Source organism: Dicentrarchus labrax, unplaced genomic scaffold (assembly GCF_905237075.1).
Source record: "Dicentrarchus labrax unplaced genomic scaffold, dlabrax2021, whole genome shotgun sequence".
Classification (NCBI taxonomy): domain Eukaryota; kingdom Metazoa; phylum Chordata; class Actinopteri; family Moronidae; genus Dicentrarchus; species Dicentrarchus labrax.
The window spans coordinates 1,275,229-1,295,555 of NW_026136707.1; the positions used below are offsets into that span (position 1 = coordinate 1,275,229).

The 20,327-nt window shown below is 40.5% G+C and overlaps 1 protein-coding gene across 2 annotated transcripts in view; it reads right to left on the reverse strand.

Moving 5' to 3' along the window:
- bbs9 (Bardet-Biedl syndrome 9) overlaps positions 1-20,327 on the reverse strand; it is a 171,592-nt gene that overhangs the window by 135,210 nt on the left and 16,055 nt on the right. For both annotated transcript variants that reach the window (XM_051406576.1, XM_051406575.1), the window contains exons 7-13: positions 16,392-16,476; positions 15,116-15,299; positions 9,386-9,515; positions 5,279-5,460; positions 4,821-4,897; positions 4,667-4,720; positions 4,393-4,495 (exon numbers count right to left, since the gene is read on the reverse strand). In XM_051406576.1, the coding sequence (XP_051262536.1) occupies positions 4,393-4,495; positions 4,667-4,720; positions 4,821-4,897; positions 5,279-5,460; positions 9,386-9,515; positions 15,116-15,299; positions 16,392-16,476 (815 nt within the window). The remainder of the gene's footprint in view (positions 1-4,392; positions 4,496-4,666; positions 4,721-4,820; positions 4,898-5,278; positions 5,461-9,385; positions 9,516-15,115; positions 15,300-16,391; positions 16,477-20,327) is intronic.

Genomic DNA, 20,327 nt, shown 5'->3' on the forward strand with positions numbered 1-20,327 from the left:
AGCAACATAGTTCATACCAGGCAGCCTTCCATCTACAGCTCAGCCACTTCCCCTGCAATCCATAAAGCGAGCTGCAATTTTCTGGACAAAATCACAGAGTAAACTCTGACTGTGTGACTGGGATCCAGCTCCTCTGAGCCAAGTACCGGCATTCATTAAAACTCACCGAGACTCCATTAATTTATTTTTTCCTAATTTTCCAGGACTGTAACGGATGTGAAATACTCGGTTCGGGGCCAAATCTGACTAGTAGGGGTCAGCCACGGTGGTCCTGCTGCTTCAGAGTTGTGCCAGGCCATTCTGGGCCAAAGCGGGCCAGCAAGGGGTCACTTAGGTAGGACAGGAGGAGAAGAGTGGAGGGAAAGAAAGAAAGAAAGAAGACAAAGTGTGTGTGTGTGTGTGTGTGTGTGTGTGTGTGTGTGTGTGTGTGTGTGTGTGTGTGTGTGTGTGTGTGTGTGTGTGTGTCTGTATTCAGTGCCTCTCATGTTTCGCAGTAGAGAGCTGTTGATTGACTCGTGGAAGCCAGCGCCAGATTTCTGTGTGCAGGAAGACAAAAGAGCGTGACATAAACACACACGCACGCACGCACGCACGAACGCACGCACGCACGCACGCACGCACGCACGCACACAGCTATTTTACTCCAAGTGTGTGTGTCTATATTTAAACAGTACATTGGGGTGACACGTGTTTATACTTGATGTGTCCATGGATATATATGTGAAAGTATTTATATGACTTGGGTGTGTATGTCTGTAACTCTGTGTGTGTGTGTGTGTGTGTGTGTGTGTGTGTGTGTGTGTGTGTGTGTGTGTGTGTGTGTGTGTGTGTGTGTGTGAGTGTGTGAGAGAGGCTTCTGAATTTGACCCGTTTGACCGCTACCTAAACTCCTGTAAACAAAGCGTCTCTTTAGTGGCGTAAACGTGACGGTGCAGTGAGTCACAGCCTCTGATCTTCCATACAAACAGTGAAACGTTGAGAGCTGCTGCCAAGAAGAAAAACTCCAAGCGGAGGAATCCAGACACTTTTTTTTTTTTTTTTTGGGAGCATCTTCTTCAATAAATTTACTTTTGATTACCTTTGAGTTTTTGTTGGCATGCTTTTTTGTTGTCTGTTCAGACATGGAAGCTGCCACAGCTCATGCACCAAGTTCTTTCAGCAGTTTAGTTTACAGTTTATGTTGCATGATGAGAGACGAGTGAAAGTAATAAATATTTACTGTTTACTGTTGATCCACCATTTTCACTTAGCATCATGTGGAAACTGATGAAGTTAAACAAAATTCCGATTCAATTGTTTTGAATACGCAGCTGTATAATTTTATGTTATGATCCTTCTTTACATCCCGCAACCCTGCTGTCACAGCAAGACTTTCTCTGTCTTGAGTCTTCCTCATACACTTGCTTACGTAATATTATATTAATAATAATAATAATAATAATAATACTTAATAATAAAGCCAATTACAAACCTGGTTAAATGTAAAAATGGCCAAATTAGCTTTCTTCACAATATTAATGAGAAAATGCAAATGCAGATATAAACAATTTACAATCCAACATTAACATGTTGTATGACGGAAATAAAATATTGAACATATGGACACAGACATATTCAAGCATAGAAAAAATACATACAAAACACGTGTATTATAAAATATGTCAAAATGTGAAATGTAAGTCATATAAAATATGTGACCATTATTAATGGAAGGAACTGACATAAGACTTTACAGGAAATATACTGCGTGTTGTGAGAAAAGCGCATCATGTTTGAATTAACAGTTGCAGAGGTCACGTACAGTATATGTACAGATAAGAATGCACTGTGGTAAAACGCATTACATTTCAGCATAGACGCATCATGAATCATGGGAAAGAAGTGGTCAGTTTGATTCAGGGCTCACAATAAATGGATGGGGTTCCAACCGCCTGAGACTGCGGCTCACATCTTGAAGTCATAAATTCACAATCCATACTGGTCCTTCTCGAAAAGCTTTGTGACTACTCCTCTCTGATGGATGATGGTTTCAGCAAATGTCGAGAGTAGTTTTTGGAGGAAAAAAAATGACATTTTTCTGGTGCTGATCCAGCTTCTGTGCCTGCGGACATGCCTTCGAAAAATAAGTACTGACACCATCCACGTCATGTCAGTATAACCTGTAGCATTTTATTTGACATATGGTCATCTACTGAAAAATATTTAGTGGGATTAACAACCTCATAGTGGTAATCTGGTTAATTTCAAGACAATATGACAGTATTTTATTTGTACTAAATAGTAAATTGCAAAATTCCAACCCAACCCGGAGGTCCAGCCATGACATTCCTGTAGTGTTGAGAAATAAAAAGGGATTCAGATTTATTCCCCTGGTGCAATTACTGGAAGTCGCTCGGGATGAAAGCAACAAAGATCTTAAAAAGTAATAAAATGAAGGGAAAAAAAGGTGGTGAGAGGGAAAACAAAAGCTACATTCACACCAACAATGTTTGGAGCTGTTGCTTTTGTACACTGTCCGATTTCTTCAGCGGTCTGGGAGGCACTCATTACTGCATTACTGTCTTTACTGCCTGTGGACATGCATTGTCTTAATGCAGCAGCACCTTCAAAGGAGCCAAATTTTCTAGCATGAGAAGATATGAAGCCTACAGTAGATGTGTATTTTGTTCTATGATCTCATATACACCAGTGGCTCCAAAACTGTTTTGTAAGAGATACGTGGGAATAGTTGATGTGATTGATTGACAGATGTTATGATGATTTCCACCTTTACTCGCTCAATGCCAAACGACCTCCGTTTTTAGAAGGACCTCAGCCCGATTTTCTGGACGGCTGCAGAGAACGCTCTCAGTTTAGTTTGTTTTGCTAAGAAGACCAAAGGCATTTGAAATCGGGTGAACGTGCGCTTCACTCCCGAAAATAACTACACCAAAAAAGGCGACAAAACGTGGGTAACGTGGAGCCAAATGGCAGCTTAGAAAGCCAAGCATAACAAAAGCATGGACTGATGCTCAGCTTCTTAGTAATATTTTCTTAAATGAAAACAACAGACGAGAAAGACAAGGAGGACTGGACCAATTTGTCTTCAGAAAAAATCTTAACTTGGCAGCATAGGTCATAGAAACTCTGCTAATAATGAAGCTACTCATGAGTCACATGACTTTTCTTTCCAAGTCATATAGTTTGGCAGCTTAAAGCAAAATCAAATGCAGAGAATGCAACAAAGGAAACTTTTCCACTCTTGGTTCAGACCACAGAAAACAAACTGTAGGTGTGATCTCACACAGACAGCATCCCACTCCTATAAGTACACCAACAGGCAGAGCAAGGCACCAACACCGCCAGGGTTAGAGGTTTAACTCCCAATGGGGCCACAGATTTTTTAAAACGTGTGTTCTCATGGTACTATAAGGAGCCTCTGATAAAAGCCTCTCCCAACTGGTTTGCATTACACACACTGTAAATTTACGCTGGCACGTCAACATGCACACAAAAGGTGGAAAGAGTCAAACGGACGAAACAGTCAGGACGCTCAGACTCGCGTTAACAGCTAAAACTAAACGGCAAACGCTGTGTTACAGGATGGGTGATGTTCTTTTAATGAACCGACGGCAGATCTCAGTGTTTGGGGTTAGGAGGTTGTGTGTACGCAGTGTCTGGGTAATTCAGATCAAAGTTACCGCCATCTGCCTGAGGTGGCCGAGTCTCTCCGACAGCCAGACGACAGAACACACACTGTAAAGGCTGATAAGGTCTGAACAAATACACACCAACACACACTTCTCACTCACTTAGTCACTCGCTGTGTGTGTGGTGTCTGGACTGTGGAGGAGGACGATATGAAGGAGAGGAGAGGAGCTGACAAACTGTGTGTGTTGCATGTGTGTGTGTGATTGAGAGAGTGAGTGACAGAGAAAGGCTGGGAAAGAACAAAAGTGATTGATGACATTAGATGATGGAAGATCTTATACAAAACCAGCTGCATAAAGCAATGCGAGATTTTCCTTAAAAATTAAAGGAGCTATTGTATGACATTACAGGGTTAGGGTTAGGTTATTATTATTATTATTTTTGCCGTTTCTTTTATCTTAAGGAATTCTTTAAAATGAAGTTTTGATTTATCTGGTGATGTATGTCCTTCTGCCATATAGGCTTCCCATAGGCCTCAGTCTCGTTTTACTTTTCTTTCATCGATTTTCAGTCTTGATTTAAAGTGTCAGTTCACTAAAATTACAAAAAGTATGATCTATTCATCATGTATTTTATTCATCATGACTCTTTTTTTAGTATAAAATAATAGGTCTGTGGATTATCTAGAGTAATAGTGCGCTGGTTCGGGAAAGATAGAAGAACATTTCACATGAGGACAAACTAGTTAAAAGAAATACTGACCCATGGGCTCCAGGACAAACTGGTCTTGAGTGATGGCCAGAGGAGGCTGAATGCTGACGGTCAGTTTGGAGGAATGAACAACACAGCTGGCCTTCACCTTCACCTGGAGAGAGAAACACTGGTTAAGGTTCGTCAAGGACACAAAAACAAAAGCAGAGAAAAAAGATAGGAGAAAATGTAGGGAAATAAAAATAAAGAAAGGGGCAAGATGGGACAGGGGAAAGAGAAAAGAGTCAACAAGGAAAGGGAAATTGTGGTGTTGTGTGCGGCTCACCTGTACGGTTACCGAAGGGACGGGCATACCGTCGATATCTTGGATCAGAGCTTGCTGTAGACAGACACAAAGGGAATGATAAGTCTGTCTGTGGTTGCGCCTGTAGTTGTAAATGTGCACACAATGTCTGTGTGTGTGTTTTAAGTGTGTTTACCGATTGGCTGTCCATGTTGGAGCACACACCAGCTGTAACAACCAGGTCCTCCTCAGCGTCGGTTTTAGGCAGGATGTCTAAAATCACAACATTTAAGGTTGACCCTAAAACACTGGACCAATGATGTTCTTCAGTCAATATTTCACAAATACAGGCGATAAGTCAATTTGTCTATAAAAAGAAGATGAATCAATAACAATTTTCATTTAAACAGCAAAAATACAGCATAAATTCTCATCACTTAAACTTTTTAAAAAATTTTTTTTTTTTTTTTAAACTCCCTAAAAAAAAAACTTTAAGGTCTCAGTCTGGGCTTAGGGAACTTGTGACAGACATTTGTCTTTATTTTGGATATTTTATTCACTGAAGTAATGTAAATTAAAAAACACTAAATGATTTAAAACTTTCTGCTGTAAGATCTTGTGCCCACTTGTCTGTTCTAGCCAACAGTCTCCTACCCTGAGTCCTGGTGGCCTCTCTGATGAACTTCTGCAGCTTCTTCATCTCAGCATCCACCTGCTCGTAGTCGGCCTCCCTGGCGTCCACCTTGGGCGTGGAGAAGAAGGAGGGGTCCGTACCCATGTAGGAGCACAGGAGGTGACCACCAGAGCTAAGACTGATCACGACTCCCTTTAACTCCCTGGAGGGGGGAGAGGAGAGAGGAGAGGAGAGGAGAGGAGAGGAGTTAACTCAACAAAATGCAAAACTGATACTTTTAGCTAGTGTCCTATCTGTTCGGATTGTGTGTCTAAAAAATCTTCAGTAGTTCAGCTTTGGTGGTGTTGGCAGTTTGTTGCTTTACAGTTTGTTTAATGCTTTGATGGAAACAGAACACAGAGTTCAATGCCGGTTTGTGATATGGCACGAGATGGAAAGAGGGAGAGGAAATGCTGAGTGATGCAATAATGTATGGTAACTGTGTTTGTGTGTGTGTGTTAACTGGTTGCAGATGTGTTGTAGTTCCAGTCCAGAGAGGGAGGCACGCACGCACGCACACACACACACACACCGGGGGTTCAGGTCTAGAGCAGCGGCTGGCTCCACACCTGCACAGGAGGGTGTCGGAGGGGGCATAAAACTTTCACTTTAACTGCTGCGGAAACACTCACTCTCTCACACACACACACACACACACACACACACACACACACACACACACACACACCACACACACACACACACACACACACACACACACACACACACACACAGGCACACAGGCACACAGGCACCATTTACACTTGTCATTCTGAGTGTCTCGTATTGGGATAAAATCCAGATGAGATTTAAGACACTTTCATTTACAGTTAGTCACGTATATACGTCTCTGTTGGCCAGATCACAAATATGACTGCAATCTGTCTTTCTTACAGTGTTAGCGAACAACTATCCATAACCATGAATGTATTAAGAAACCCAGTCAACGGATATTTGTTCAGTGATGTAGTTACACAATAAGAGGGCTAAAGATTACTCATGTGTCTTGGAGGGACGGATGCATTTACACCTTTTCAACATCTGGCTAGAAGCATCTCAAACCACCTCCAGAGGTTTTTAATCCGTCTTGAAAGCTACTTGGATGCATTTACACGTAGGTTTTTTAAGATCAGATCGCTATCCGATCCGTCCAAGACATGTGAAGTAACTAAATGGGGTCAGACATACATTTATACAAACATGACAAACTGCTGTAGAATGACACACACGTTCAGAAAAACAATAACTCTCACTAGGAGTGGCTAATATGGCCGTATAATAATATTTCAGGGTATTTCTGTGATCATGATATGACAAAATGTTGAATGGTATGTTTCAACTGTGTTCGGAAAGGCTCTGACCTTCTGAAAATGTACAGATATCGATATCGACGGCGACAGCGACAAGGAGGAGGTTTCACCAGATATAAGGGAGGTTGGAAAATTAGTTTCCACCACTTGTGAGAGACAGACTTTAGATCAGAAATGCAAACAGACAAATAGACTGGAGGAAACGCATAACAGCTGCTGTTAGAGATGTTTGCTGTAGATACAGAAATACCATATGAATTACTATATAACGTACACCTAACCTTTACCATAAGAGCAACAAAACTGCAGGAACTTCATAAACTTTAAAAGGCGTTTAGTTCTGCAGGTCTATCCAAAAGCTTAGTCACCGCCATGTTCACCAGTATCTATGTGAAAAGGTTAACCATGGCACTGTGAGTATTTACTCATACAATGATAATAAAATATGACGTGGATAAGACAATTATTGTCATCACCTTCTACAGGGAGGTAATGCTACAGAGGGGTGGACGTTTGGGACATGTGCTGAAGTGATCTGTTTCTGGTGTAAATCAAAAACACTTTTAAGGATTTCAAGTACTGCATGTACTGTACTGTACTGTACTGTACTATTGCTGCTCTTCTCAACTGCTGCTGCTGGTTAATTTTTGGCGCATCATTTTGCTGCCAGTGTTAGTATTCTCTCTTTATGGGTCAAATTCCTTTTTGATTGGGTCCAATACTCGTTGGGCTGTTATGGATTTTTTTTTCAATTTATGCATGCCAGGTTCTCCACGAGTCTGTTTCAGATTGGGTCCAAATTTGGTAGTTGGTGTGGACAGTTGGCAGAATTAAGTAGTAAAATTCAATACTGCCTCCCAAAAAACAAAGCAACGACTCCTGGAGCACTGCTGTAAATCACAGATATTCACAGTGAGCTGTTGGAGTGTTTGTGTGTGTTTGTTTTGTGCTTATTGGTGTGTTTGTGTTCCTCTCCCACGCTGCAGTGTACCACCAACACACTGAACATAACGAGGACTATCAAGTGCGTTAAAACAACACAGCCTCAAACTAAACCAAACAGCTACCCAGACACAGACTATCTCCTGCATCTAAAACACACACACACAGAAACCACATCATTTTTCAGCCATGTTTGTGTTTTGTGTTGTAATTGTATCAAATTGCGGTTTGATTGGAGTTGTTTGGGAAAAGATAAATGATTGGCTACAGCTGGCCCCTCCCTGCTCAGCTCTGATTGGCCAGCTGGAAGACATTGTCGGGTCATTTCCTGCCAAAAGTCACACGCTGGATTTCACAAGCTGATAAACACAACAACACACCTGCTGTGTGTGTGTGTGCATTTACCTGTGTAGTGTAAATGCACACATATGTGAGTGTGTGATTATATCAGAAAATGTCCATCCAGTGACAGCATGTCTACAAGCTTTCTCCGTGTGTGGTGTATACACAAAGTTGTGTGATTTGCCATTTCCTGTGAGATCAAACTTTTAGGAGAGGAGGAAACTCTGTGTGGAAAAACACACAAAACCGGGAGTCATGTTAACTGAATATTCTCCATCAGTGACCGAAGTGAAAATCCAAAAACCACCGTCATTTTGAAAGATAAACACCGTAATCAGATCTACCGTAACGTTAAGAAGTTCACATGCAACACTGTCAATGACCTGTAATTGACTCCCCTGTCCAGAGTGCACAGTAATTAGCCATTAGTAGTCTTCTAGTAGTCTTGTCAGTGTAGTCTACGTGATAGGCAGGTATATGTCGTATACCCACTGAGAAAGCTCCAGGATTTCCGTATACCCACTTAAAAATGTGCAAAGATCCGTAACAATATAGTTTTGTGAAAGAACTTTAACTTCAGTGATTTTGTTTCGCAAATATTATTTAAATCATAACTGCAATAAAATACATTTTGCAGGGGAGTGAGTCTCCTCTTTCCCCCTCCATTCATAAAATTCACCCTGTGCACTCTACAGCTCTTTTTTTCCCTCCCCTTGAGCGCTTCTTTGTGTGTGTGTGTGTGTGTGTGTGTGTGTGTGTGTGTGTGTGTGCACGCGTGCGTGTGGGGGGTGCAGTAGTCAACAGAATACAATGCTTTTATCCCACTGTATATCTCCTTGTTTCTTTTAGATGAGAACTGGCCAGCCTTGTGGACTGAGAGTCAAGCTAGGGAATTTAAAAACACTTTAATTTACTTGTTGTTTACTTGAGAATTTACATTTTATGCTACTTTATACTAGAAATATAAAGTAGCATAAAATGTAAATACTCCCGTATTACTCCACTACTCAAATACTCTTACTTTTTTTTTTAACTTTTTAGTCCACTACATTGATTTAACAGCTTTAGTTACTAGTTACTTCTCAGATTAAGATTTTATATAGAAAACATGTGATCAGTTTATTGGCTTGTGTTGCTTATAATAAATTGTTGATAACACATACCCAGTCTTTCAGAATGCTTTCAATTATGTGTGGATGCATGAAGCCGACTGTATGCGTTAGTGAGTGTGGTGGTGCTTATGGGGTGTCGGTCTGGGACGTGTGTGTACGAGGCTGGGAGGGAATCATCACAGTTTACCCACTACAATAAACTAGACTACACCACTGAGTCTTGTCATTGATCTCATATGAATGACCTTGTTGTCTAGCTGGCTTTAGCGATAGCACTGGTTGGTTAAATGTCATGGCAGCTGTCATGGCAACTGACTGTGGTTCTCCAATGTATCTGTAACTGTCACATCAGATGTTGTGTTTTGCTGGAGGTTGTACTCACGGAAAGTTGCCGACGCGAACGGCCACGGGCACAAAGGGGAGCTGGGCCGCCCACTTCAGAGTCACATCCTGGTAAACCAGCATCATGTTGGTGTGGTTACCTAGCAACAGGTTGGTCGTGCCATCCGTCACTAAAGAAGAACGAGAGAAGAACAGAGCCTATTCACGTCACATGCACACGGTCTAATTGCACTTTTGACATTTAGTTAATTTTCTCTAGGAAGTGACTTAAAATGAAACGGATAAAAAGCGTCAGGCTCACATTACTAAAACCACAGAGTGACTATCCTGATGAAACGTTCAAACACATTTCTATGACTTTCCATATATAAAGCGAGAGAGCTTTCATGAACCTCTTCCTTCCTGGTTGTTTAACTTCTACTTCAGTCTGGATTTATCCTTAGTAGGGCACGAAGAAGATGTGAATAAATATCTTTTTTACTGAATTACAGAAAAAAATAAGATTGAAGTGGACTACCACAATGTTTACCCTTCTTTCCTTTCACTTACATTTGTACAGTAGTGTGCAAATACACATGTAATTGCACATGTTGCATTTTCTAATTTATATTATTATTCCCAGGTAGGTTTATCTGTATAGTATGTACTGGGAAGGGTGATCCATTGGTCTGACTATGTTCTGAAATAAACCTAAAATGAATTATAAGTCTTAAAATAATAAATGACTGATGAGAAAATCTAATGAGGTTCAAATTCTGTGTCATACCTGCTAGAAGTACTACAATATAAACTTCACTTTGCTGTGATAATTTAACTAAGCGTCTTATGGCTAGAAACCCAGCCTCAGTTTCATAACGGCAAAAATTCAAGGATTTGTTTTACCTCCGATTTTTAGCTTTGCCGCACATATCCACAAATTCAACCATGGAGCACAGAAATAACAAATTAATCCGGTGGGTGGCATTGCCCTTTAAGATGAGTGCAACCTGTTCTGTCCTGTAAAAGAAAAATCCATCTCTTCACATCTCACATCTGGATTGTATATAGAATTTTGTCATTAAGATCTTTCATTTTAAGACAAGGTCAGCTTTTATAAGTGTATATATAACTAAAGTTACATATACACTTTCTCCTGTGACTCATGGCTAGAAACATTAAATATAAATACTACTTGTGTTTTACTACTTATGTTTCTCACATCCCACCCCCCCCCCCACCCCCCCCCACACACACACACACACACACACACACACACACACACACACACACACACACACACACACACACACACACACACACACACACACACACACACACACACGTCCAGTCCTTCCCACCAATGGCGCAGTTACCACCTAGAGAGATCTGAGGTGACGGCCACACGCAAAACAAACACGCCTCACTCACACAGTTGAATACACAAGTTATAATATAGTAACAGCGGTCAGCAGGGTGGTACAGTGCAGGGGTCAAAATGACAGAGTGTGTGTTGGTGCCACATCAAAGCAAACACACACCTTCTATCTCAGCATCAGCATTATAATTACAACCTAATTATAAAGGTTCAATCTACGAGTACATGTTCGAGCTGAGCATTTCCCAAACATCAGCTCCTCTCTTACTATACTTTCCTCGGTTACTCTTCAATCTTAAGCTCTTATCTCGACATTCTCTTCTTCTCTTTCACCTTATCTTTTCTACTACTCTCTTGTTCCCTCCTTAACTTATCAGCTTTCTGCCCTTTTTTGTTCACCTGCTTCTTCTACCACTTTATTTTATCTTCTTAGATTTTTCCACCATCTGCCCCTAGTTTAACTCGATTCCACTCCCCGTCTTTCTGCATCGCCCCCATCCCTCTCTTCCTTCTCTCATCTCCCCCATATGTCTGTTACAATTTCTCAATTTCGCAACGTCCCTGCTTCGATTGCAGGCGGGGACAGTTGATGGATGTCATTCCTCCCTCTTTCGCCCCATGTTCCCCATGTCCCTTTGTGCCTCTCGCACACATTCTGTCCAGTAAAGGCGAGAGAGCCCAAAAATAACCTTTCAAAATGATGGACAGTCTGTCTTTTTACAACGCATACCAACTCAGAAAATATTAGGCTCTCCAAGTACCACCGCCATGAACAAAATACAGGAGTGTAGGCCAACTCTATTCAGCTACGGACAGTTCACGCAGGAGGCAGGTTTATTCCTAACAAGATTGTTTATTGTTGAATCCTGAAGCGAACTGGTTCAAGAACCAGAGCTAATTTGGTGGAAAAAGGAGTACTCCTGATCCACACTTCTCCTTCCAATAGTTCCCGCTTGGAGCCATGACTGCAGTGTTTTTGAAACATTCATTTTACCCCAGCTTACTATCTTACATCAAATTTTAGCTCGTAACTCATCATGTATGTATGCGAGTACTGAAACAAAGTATTTCAGAAAATGGAAAACCTATTTGAAACTACATTCCAGCGATTTTATCTTTTATTTTCAGTGGAAATGTTGTAGTACTTTGATAGTATAAAATGTTTTAAAATCAATCATTAAAAGAATATATTTGAGACATTCCTACATGTACCCCTAGTGAGAGGTTGCATGCCAACAGTGGTAAATGTACCAGAGTTTGAGAGCCAGTGGAGTAGATCCTCATCATAGATCATAACAGGTCTTTCATCTTTGTTTTCTAGAAATGTTAAATGGCTCTTGAGTGATTTCTATGTGGTCATTTTTTAAATTTCCATACTCATCAAATCATCTAGTGAGCTGTCATGCCCTAATCCAAAGTAATCTGTCATCAATTTCTCTTGATTCTAGAAGAGGAGAATCCTAATTATTATTTCAAACCAAGAGATTTAGCCTGAACTAGAGCGTTTCTGATGAGCACTCAAGCCAATAAAGTTATCTGAGAAAGAAATAGACAGACAGAGGAAGGACGGAGTAAGGGAGGGAGGGAGACAGGGAAAGCGGGGGCAGTGGTCCAGCAAAGGCAGCTGTGAGGCTGGAGGCCAGAAGGAAAGCGTTAGGAAACAATCAAGAGATCACGGTTGTCTGCCCTCCTCTACACTACACTCTCAACAATGAGGGTTCTCCAAATGGCCTAGCACCATAAAATAACCCCTACTGAACGTTGGGTGGCACCTCAGACAGTCACAGTGTCACTAAATGTTGGCCTGCTCACAATAAACCAAAGACCAAACATGGACACAGAAGACCGCAGCAGCAGCAGAGTGATCCCAGGAGTTGCCGTCTTCCAGCCATGTGGAGATTTTTATGTGGTTTTCATTGTTGACAGGAGTCATGTCCCAATAAAAGCTACTTTTGTTGTGCTGGCACATCATGTATTGAATTTATAGCTGATTTCCAAGAGTAATTTAAATAATCTAAATAATGTCTGGAACAGATAGTGACGGGCACTTTGAAAGCAGAGATATTTTAATTCTAAAATTGAAAACAGATATCACCAGAAAGCTCTTGGCCGTTCTTGCAATCCCTCCATCAATTCTCCCTTCTGGATCCTTCCTCCAATCTATTTTTTGCTTTCCTTCACATCCTTTTTTTATTTTTCTCTTTCCATCTGTCAGCTCTCTAGTGTATTTCAGATCAAGTGTAATACTCTCACAAAAATGGTTCTGTGGTACATTGTTGCGTAAACTGAACCAGACAGAAACATTTTTGTTGCTCATAAAAAGGTTGTTTATTGCTCCATGCTCAAAAGGTTATACACAGAACTTTTATTCTGCTGTATTTAAGCACCGTACTGGAGGTCCAACCATATCTGGATAATTAATTTTGCTTGTGGTGATAAGAATCGGGCCGCAGAAGTTCTACCACTTTCCCCCTTTCCTTCTGTATCAAAAGATAAACAACTTTAAAGTTTTTGTCCCTGGCTGCCAGGGTAAATGAAGTGGGCAGAACCAAAGAGAGTGATGCTGTTTTAGGGTAAAACCTAGTGCAGTGTAGTTATATGCAACCTCTGCAAGATTAATCAGAAACACAGAAACATAGGCTTGAAATGTCCCAAATAGAAGTAATGTTCAGGATCCAGATGAGTTTTCTGTAAATCAATGAGTTTTTCAGAACTTGGTGGTTTTTTTTTAGATCATTATACAACAGAAGGTGGCTCTTCACTAATAAGTGTAGAGCTTAAACTAATAGATTTGATTAGATCACATCTGTGTGTTAGTATGTTTGAAGGGTTCATGCACATTTTTTCGCGTTTGTTCTCATGTCTACTTTTCTAAATTGCCGCAATCAAGCTGCAATTTTGAAACGGTCGCACTCCTGATCATTAATTATTGAATAATGAGAATGTATGTGTGGAGAAAATTCATCCATACTGCATGTGAGGAACAAGCTTTTAGTTAATGTGACACTGGAGCCTGCATTCAGTTTGTTCTGTTTCCTGCCTCCTTTTTTCCTCCCTCTATAACAGGAAGAGAAGTGAGTAAGCTGGAGAAGATTTTCAAGATCTGTTGGCAGGCGCAGTGGGATTAACGTAACTAAAAACCAAATCTTGTCCGTTGTGTGTATAGGAAGCAGTAGCCAGTGTCCCTCTCTGTTCATATCAGAGGTGAAGACAGGGTCTGGAACCCATTAAAGCTCTGTAGCTGTGTTGTTTCATGTACAATAGAGTAATGCCTATGATTTCAATATCCTGCATATTCCTTATGATAATGAAATGAAAATCATTTATTAATTCACTTTGTTTTGTGTTTGAACATTAACTTGTTGTTGTATCTATACCATAATTGTGTATCTGCAAAATGTTGCTTATCATGACAACAGCCTCGTATTAAGCTTTACGATGGTCAGTTTTGAATCCTTCAGTTTCTTTGAAAAATCACCAAATATGGACATACACGGTATTCACTGCAGCAATAATATATTATATGTACTATCTATAAATTTATACATCTGTATTTATTACGATATCCATTCATCTTACACCATATGTTTATATACTACAATGTGTTCAGGAGTCTGTTCAGTTCTTGTTTTAATGCATGCAGCAGAGCTACTCCAGTTATTCCATCACGTTCTGCCAAAACCAGCTTCCTGCAGAGCCAGTCATGTGGCATTGGGCCACTGCACAGAAATACTTTGTTTTTGTGTATTTTGTGCACTTATTTTCAATGGTTTGGTTGTGGCAGGTGCACTGATGCATGGTGAGTTTTGTCTCATTGCCCTTTACTTCACTCCAGGTTGAAGACATCAGAGCTTTACCAGTGCCGCATTGGCTAACTTTCACACTAGCCCCACAGCGGTTGTGCTCAGTTCTCTGTAATACAACCTAATGCATCCAAATCCTTCAAGAACAGCAAGTTCTCAGATGACTCCCAATTAGCTGCCAAATGCTAAAGTGCCTGAGAATGATTTAACATGCCCTTTGACTTTGCTCTGTGTGAACAGTGAAGCTATCACCTGAATTGTTTCTACAGTAGAAAACAACCTCTAAAGTAATCACTGCCTGTAAGATTCAAAGCTAATTTGAACTCAAAAGAAAGAAACATGATGGATTTTATTTTATTTCCTCTTTAAACTCTGTAACCCGTGATTTTCATCCCTTTCCATGTCTCTGACTCCTATAGGTTTCGCTTCAATCTTTTTAAACTATTCTTACACATCTAGTTAAGTGCGTGGTAGATCTGCTTCAGCCAATCTGTATTTAAGTCCTTAACTGGATCAGGCGTGCGGGAGTAGAGGACTGTAAAGGTGAAATATCCCTTTATAGTTAGGCCTCACTACTAAAGCCCTGTGCTAAAGATTCAGCATCCTGGGTTACCTGAGGTGTAGGGCAGGAAGCAGCTGGGGTTGAACTCCAGCTTCTTCATGAAGCGGATCTGGCCATTGTCACGGAGACAGTAGAGGTTCCTCTCGCCCAGAACAAAGATGGAGGAGGAGGAGTGCGAGAAGGAGGGCAAAGAGAGGTCCAGGGCCTGTTCTCCCAGGACAAACGTCCAGTCAGGCTGGAGGAGAACACACACAGAGTTACAGCACACTACCCTTATTTCTTCCATTTCAAAAGCATGATGCATACTCAGAGTGACACATGTACAGTCTGAACACCCTTCACAAAATGTTTTTGCAGTCATTAAATTCATCTCTTTTGTTAGGTATTCCCATTTTTAGGTTTATTTTAAGAATTGTGGACAAACACACGTAAGCTCTATGAATAAAGAGATGTGTACGTTGGCATTCATGGCTGCTTATGCTTTCGCGCTGCCCAACATACACAACATTCTCCAGCAATAAGAATTCAGACTAATTATAAAGATCAATATGATTTAAGCTTATGGATAAATGGCATATGATCTGGCTCATTTCATTCACAGCCATGTTTCTTTTACACTCTTCATTGTACAGTGTTGCTGCCAGTTTTTACAATCTCTTTGTGATACGATATTGCAGCAGTTTTTAATTTCATTGTTTGCTATTCTTACTAATTTTGGCATTGTTATTTCATTATCTAATACACGTTATATGCTGTGTAGTTGCCTTTGCACTTTTACATACAGCAGACCTCTTGTTGACTGTCTTGGCCCCCGACAAACACTTCATTTAACTGTATACTACAACAGAAAGTTATATATTCTTATTGTTTTATGATTATGTACACTGCCTTACTTTACGATGGATTTTGGCTAAGAACACAGGCTAATAAAAAGTTGTTTTTTTGTATTTGTGCATATGTCTCCAACAGTTGTTACACGCTATCAAGGGAGAAGAAGGGAGACAAGACACAGCCTTCAACTCTTTCTCAGCAGACTAAGACTGAAACCTCCCCTGTGAATAGACAGAGCTATGAATGAACAATTGAGAGACTGTATTTAGAAATATGTTCACAACAGCATCTCTCATCCTGACGAGCTTGGAGGTCCATTTGCCAATAACTGACTGTATATTGCAATAAACTCTTTTACTCTCCATTACTGAGAATTTCCACAACATATATGCGGTAGATGAATGACAATAAATGTGAATTTGAATTTATCTAACTAACAGTCTGGACTCTAGTTTGGTGTGCTCCCTCTCTGGTACCTGAGGTGTTCAGGACTCACCGTCAGCCTTTTGCCTCCAGTCTTGAGGGGCAGGTCAGGATCCTGTCTGCTCTCTGCCTCTGTGGCCACGGCCAGAGTCTCATACCTGGAAGTCAGAGAGACACAGACCGCTGCTTACAAACACCGAATGTCTGTGGATCACATTCAGCCTTTGTTTTGAAGGTTTGTCACCCGTCAGATGTCAGTTGTTTTCTGTCTAAGTCTATTGAATCTGTATGTATTCAAATCAATGAATTGAACATTTCTCTCTGTTATGATTAAAATATTTGATTGATAATGTTTACTTAACTTCAGCTGAACTTTAGCTGAACATTACAGGGAATATTTGCCACATGTAATGTGGATGTCCAATCAGTGTGATGGTAAATGTAGTCCATTGAAGCACTTTATTCCTAAAGGTGTGCTATATTGACCAAGAAATAGCTGCAAAATCTGAATCTGATCCATGTAGTTGCTGTCAAGGAACAACTAAAGGCTATTTCAGCTTAGAGGATCGACCTTGTTACGCCTGAAAAAGAAATCTAATTACAGGAATTAATTTGCTTGGCAATGTTGTTTAACTTTGATTATCACCCAGTAGCTAATGTAGCTTGCTCAGTGGGCGCGGGCATCAGTCGACACGGCTCCGCGAGCAGAACAGCTTTCTCGGCCAATATAGCACGCACTGAGGGATTTATTGCTTCAATTGACTACATTTACCATCAACACTCATTTGACCTCCACATAAAACAAATGTTCCCTTTAAGACAGGTAAAAAACTGCACTCGTTACTTCTATTTTGACTCAGTATTGGCTGCTGGCGGAGCTGGAAGTGAAATGCCTTGCTCAAGGACACTTTCCACTGTGCAGGGAGCATTTCTCATTTAGGCCTCGCTGTCAGATATTCCACAGTCAGTCTAAAAACTCAAACTCTCTTGTTACAAATTGTGTTTCTTTTACCACTAGCCCAAGACCACAACAACACCAGCTATTTTCCTGAGAGAAATTCCGTCTGTAAGGCCAGGGCAGAAATTCTAGTGCACATCAGTTATTAACATTTAAATAAAGTCGAACACCATATAACTTGTTCTTTATTAACAAAATCCACACTTAGCGCCTTATATTCTCCTTCTCTCTTACAGCTTCTGTCAGGTCAGTCAACGAGCTGCTGACCTGCTATTCCCCGGAACTGCGGTCTATCAGTTTTAATCAGCGAGCTGTTGGCAACTGGCTGAGGATAAAGTGGTCAGACTGATCTGTGGTCAGTTGATTTTGGCATCTTCAGCATCAGGAGTTTTCCAGTAAGACGCTGGCAGTCGAAGCAGCTTGGCAGGAATCTATCCTTCTCCTCTAACACCTGGATGAACAGAGAGCTCCAAACCCGACCCAGCCCGGTTCCGAACCGCAGCCCAAACACTACATAACTGCTGATTTATCCACTCACAGTTTTCTCACTCAGTATTACATATTTGGACCACAAACCTGCTGTTAATCAAAGGTGGCAGGTCTGAAATCTACCTTAAATTATAAGGGCTATAATCCAACACGGCTTCCACGTTATGGGCATCGCTCGCAATTTATACCAGACATCCTTCCTTCAGCAGACAACAATTTGTCCTTTAACATGTTTTTGTTTAGAACTGACACCACAAAACAGCCTTTGTTCCCTGAAGGAGTCCGTATGATAAGGATTCTCAAGTTCTACATGTTTAACCTCTGTGAACTCTCTAACCCTTGTGTTATTGATCATGTTATGGTACGTTTGTCCAAAGACTGTCCAACCACCACTTTGTTTCAGACTGAAATATCTAACTAACTATTAAATGGCCATAGAATTTTCCCGGTCCAGAGAGAATGAATCATAATAATCTTAGTGATCCCTTGATCGTCATCTAGTGCTGCAGCAGGTTGACATTTTCCACTTAAATGTCTCAATGACTATTAGATGAAGTCCCAAGGAGTTTGGTGCAGACATTCATGTTCACCTCAGGATGAACTGTAATAATTTTGGTGATTCTTTTTATTTTATTTTTTTTTATCTAGGGCCATTATCAGGTCAATAATTTGCCCAATACTGCCAGACCTAATAATATTCCCATCAGCCTCAGCTGTACTTTGTATTTAGTGCTACTTGTTTGCATATCCTTAGTTATTGATGCATTCAGTGTGAACGCACTACCTCAAACCCTCTTTAGGATTAGCATGTGGAATGGAATTAGGACAGCTTTGGTACTGTTTTCATTATAGGGCACTCAGCCACTCTATTACTAATAATGTTTTATAGCAAAACAAAAAAAAACGATAGGTACTTAATAAAGTACAACCTTCACTTTGTTTATTTTGTATTTATTTATTTTTTGTTAAGAAAAAAAAAATTGTCAATGCTCATCCTATTGCCTGAACATGTTTTATACCTAGATAAAGCCGACTAAAACATGCAACCCTTAAAGTGACGTTAATTCCTCATAACATTGCGTATAAAACAGCTAATTAAGTGTTCTGAACTTTAATTTGTGCAATGCAACACAAGATTTATAGTTTTGAACTCATCCGTACAGTAGCCGTACCCGCTGAGCTTCTATGAGAAATGGCGAGCAGGCTAACGAGCTGCTTTATGGATGACTGCCAGTAAAGAAACCTTTTCATCACACCGTGACCATTTCCTGGGAAAGAAAATGGACTAAAAATTATATTAAACATGTCAGTGGTTTTAAGCTTTTAAAGCAACACTCAATGGATCGACAGGCCGACTCCTGCATGAGTGAATGGATTAAATTCAACCTAATAATACTAAAACAACACCATAAAATAACTGTGTTCGTTTAGTCTATTTTGATATTTCTATTCCAGCCTTCAGTTAGATGTCTTATTAATGATGGGGTATGCAGTAGCATGAATGAATTAAAACTGTACATGCATACGTGTGTGTGTGTGTGTATGTGACTGTGTGTGTCCAGTTCCATCCACCAGTAGTTTGTGGGATGTTGATTTAAGTATTATGAAAGAGGGTAAAAATCAAACAAAGCACTGTGTGTACTCGAGAAAAATAAAAAAAAAAAGCCATAAAAATCTGATTATTCACCTGCATGCCTAACACATGAGAAAGGAGCACAAGTCGCACACACACACATTGGCAGGGAAATACACTTGGGAACAATTTTTTCCTGTTTTTTTTTTTTTTTTGTTTGCCATTTAAAAGTGTTGTGGTGAACGTGGTGTGTGCTCTCTCACACACGTGGACCAAGTTGCAGGAGTGTGTGTGTGTGTGTGTGTGTGTGTGTGTGTGTGTGTGCATGTGTGTGCATGTGTGTGTGTGTGTGTTTATGCGGTATCAGTCATCATGTAGAGTGTAGGACACTGAGGTTGAAGAAACAGTGTTCTCATTTATATGAAAGAGGATCTCTCTGAAAAACTCCACAAACAAACACACTCATTTACCTTCAACATATACATCGTACAAGCATATACATACACACAGTGCGCACACAAATTACACAAGCGCACACACACACACACACTACATGCATACGCTCTCTCGGTGTCATGGATAAACACAAACTAAAATCCCAAAGCTGACGCCAACACACACACACTTTCTCACACACTCGCACACACACACACAACCAAATCAAGCTCTCATTCATCAGGGTAGGAGACGGTCCAACAGGCTAAATAAACTGAGAGAGGCAGAACAGTTTGACCAGTCATCTGATATTAAATGTATAACAGTCAGTGAAGCCCTGACCCCGTCATCTGATATGGAATATATATAACAGTCGGTAAAGCCATAACACATCAGCGTCTGGTTGTATAAAAGTTTCTCTCCTCAAGATTTCTCTTAAGATGTGAATCAGCAGGCCTAGATACCACAAGAGGTAAGTGAGAATGTTTTTATTTACTTTGGGTGTACCGACCCTTTACGAGTGTTGTAAGGTACTGTATAAGCAGACCAAGAAA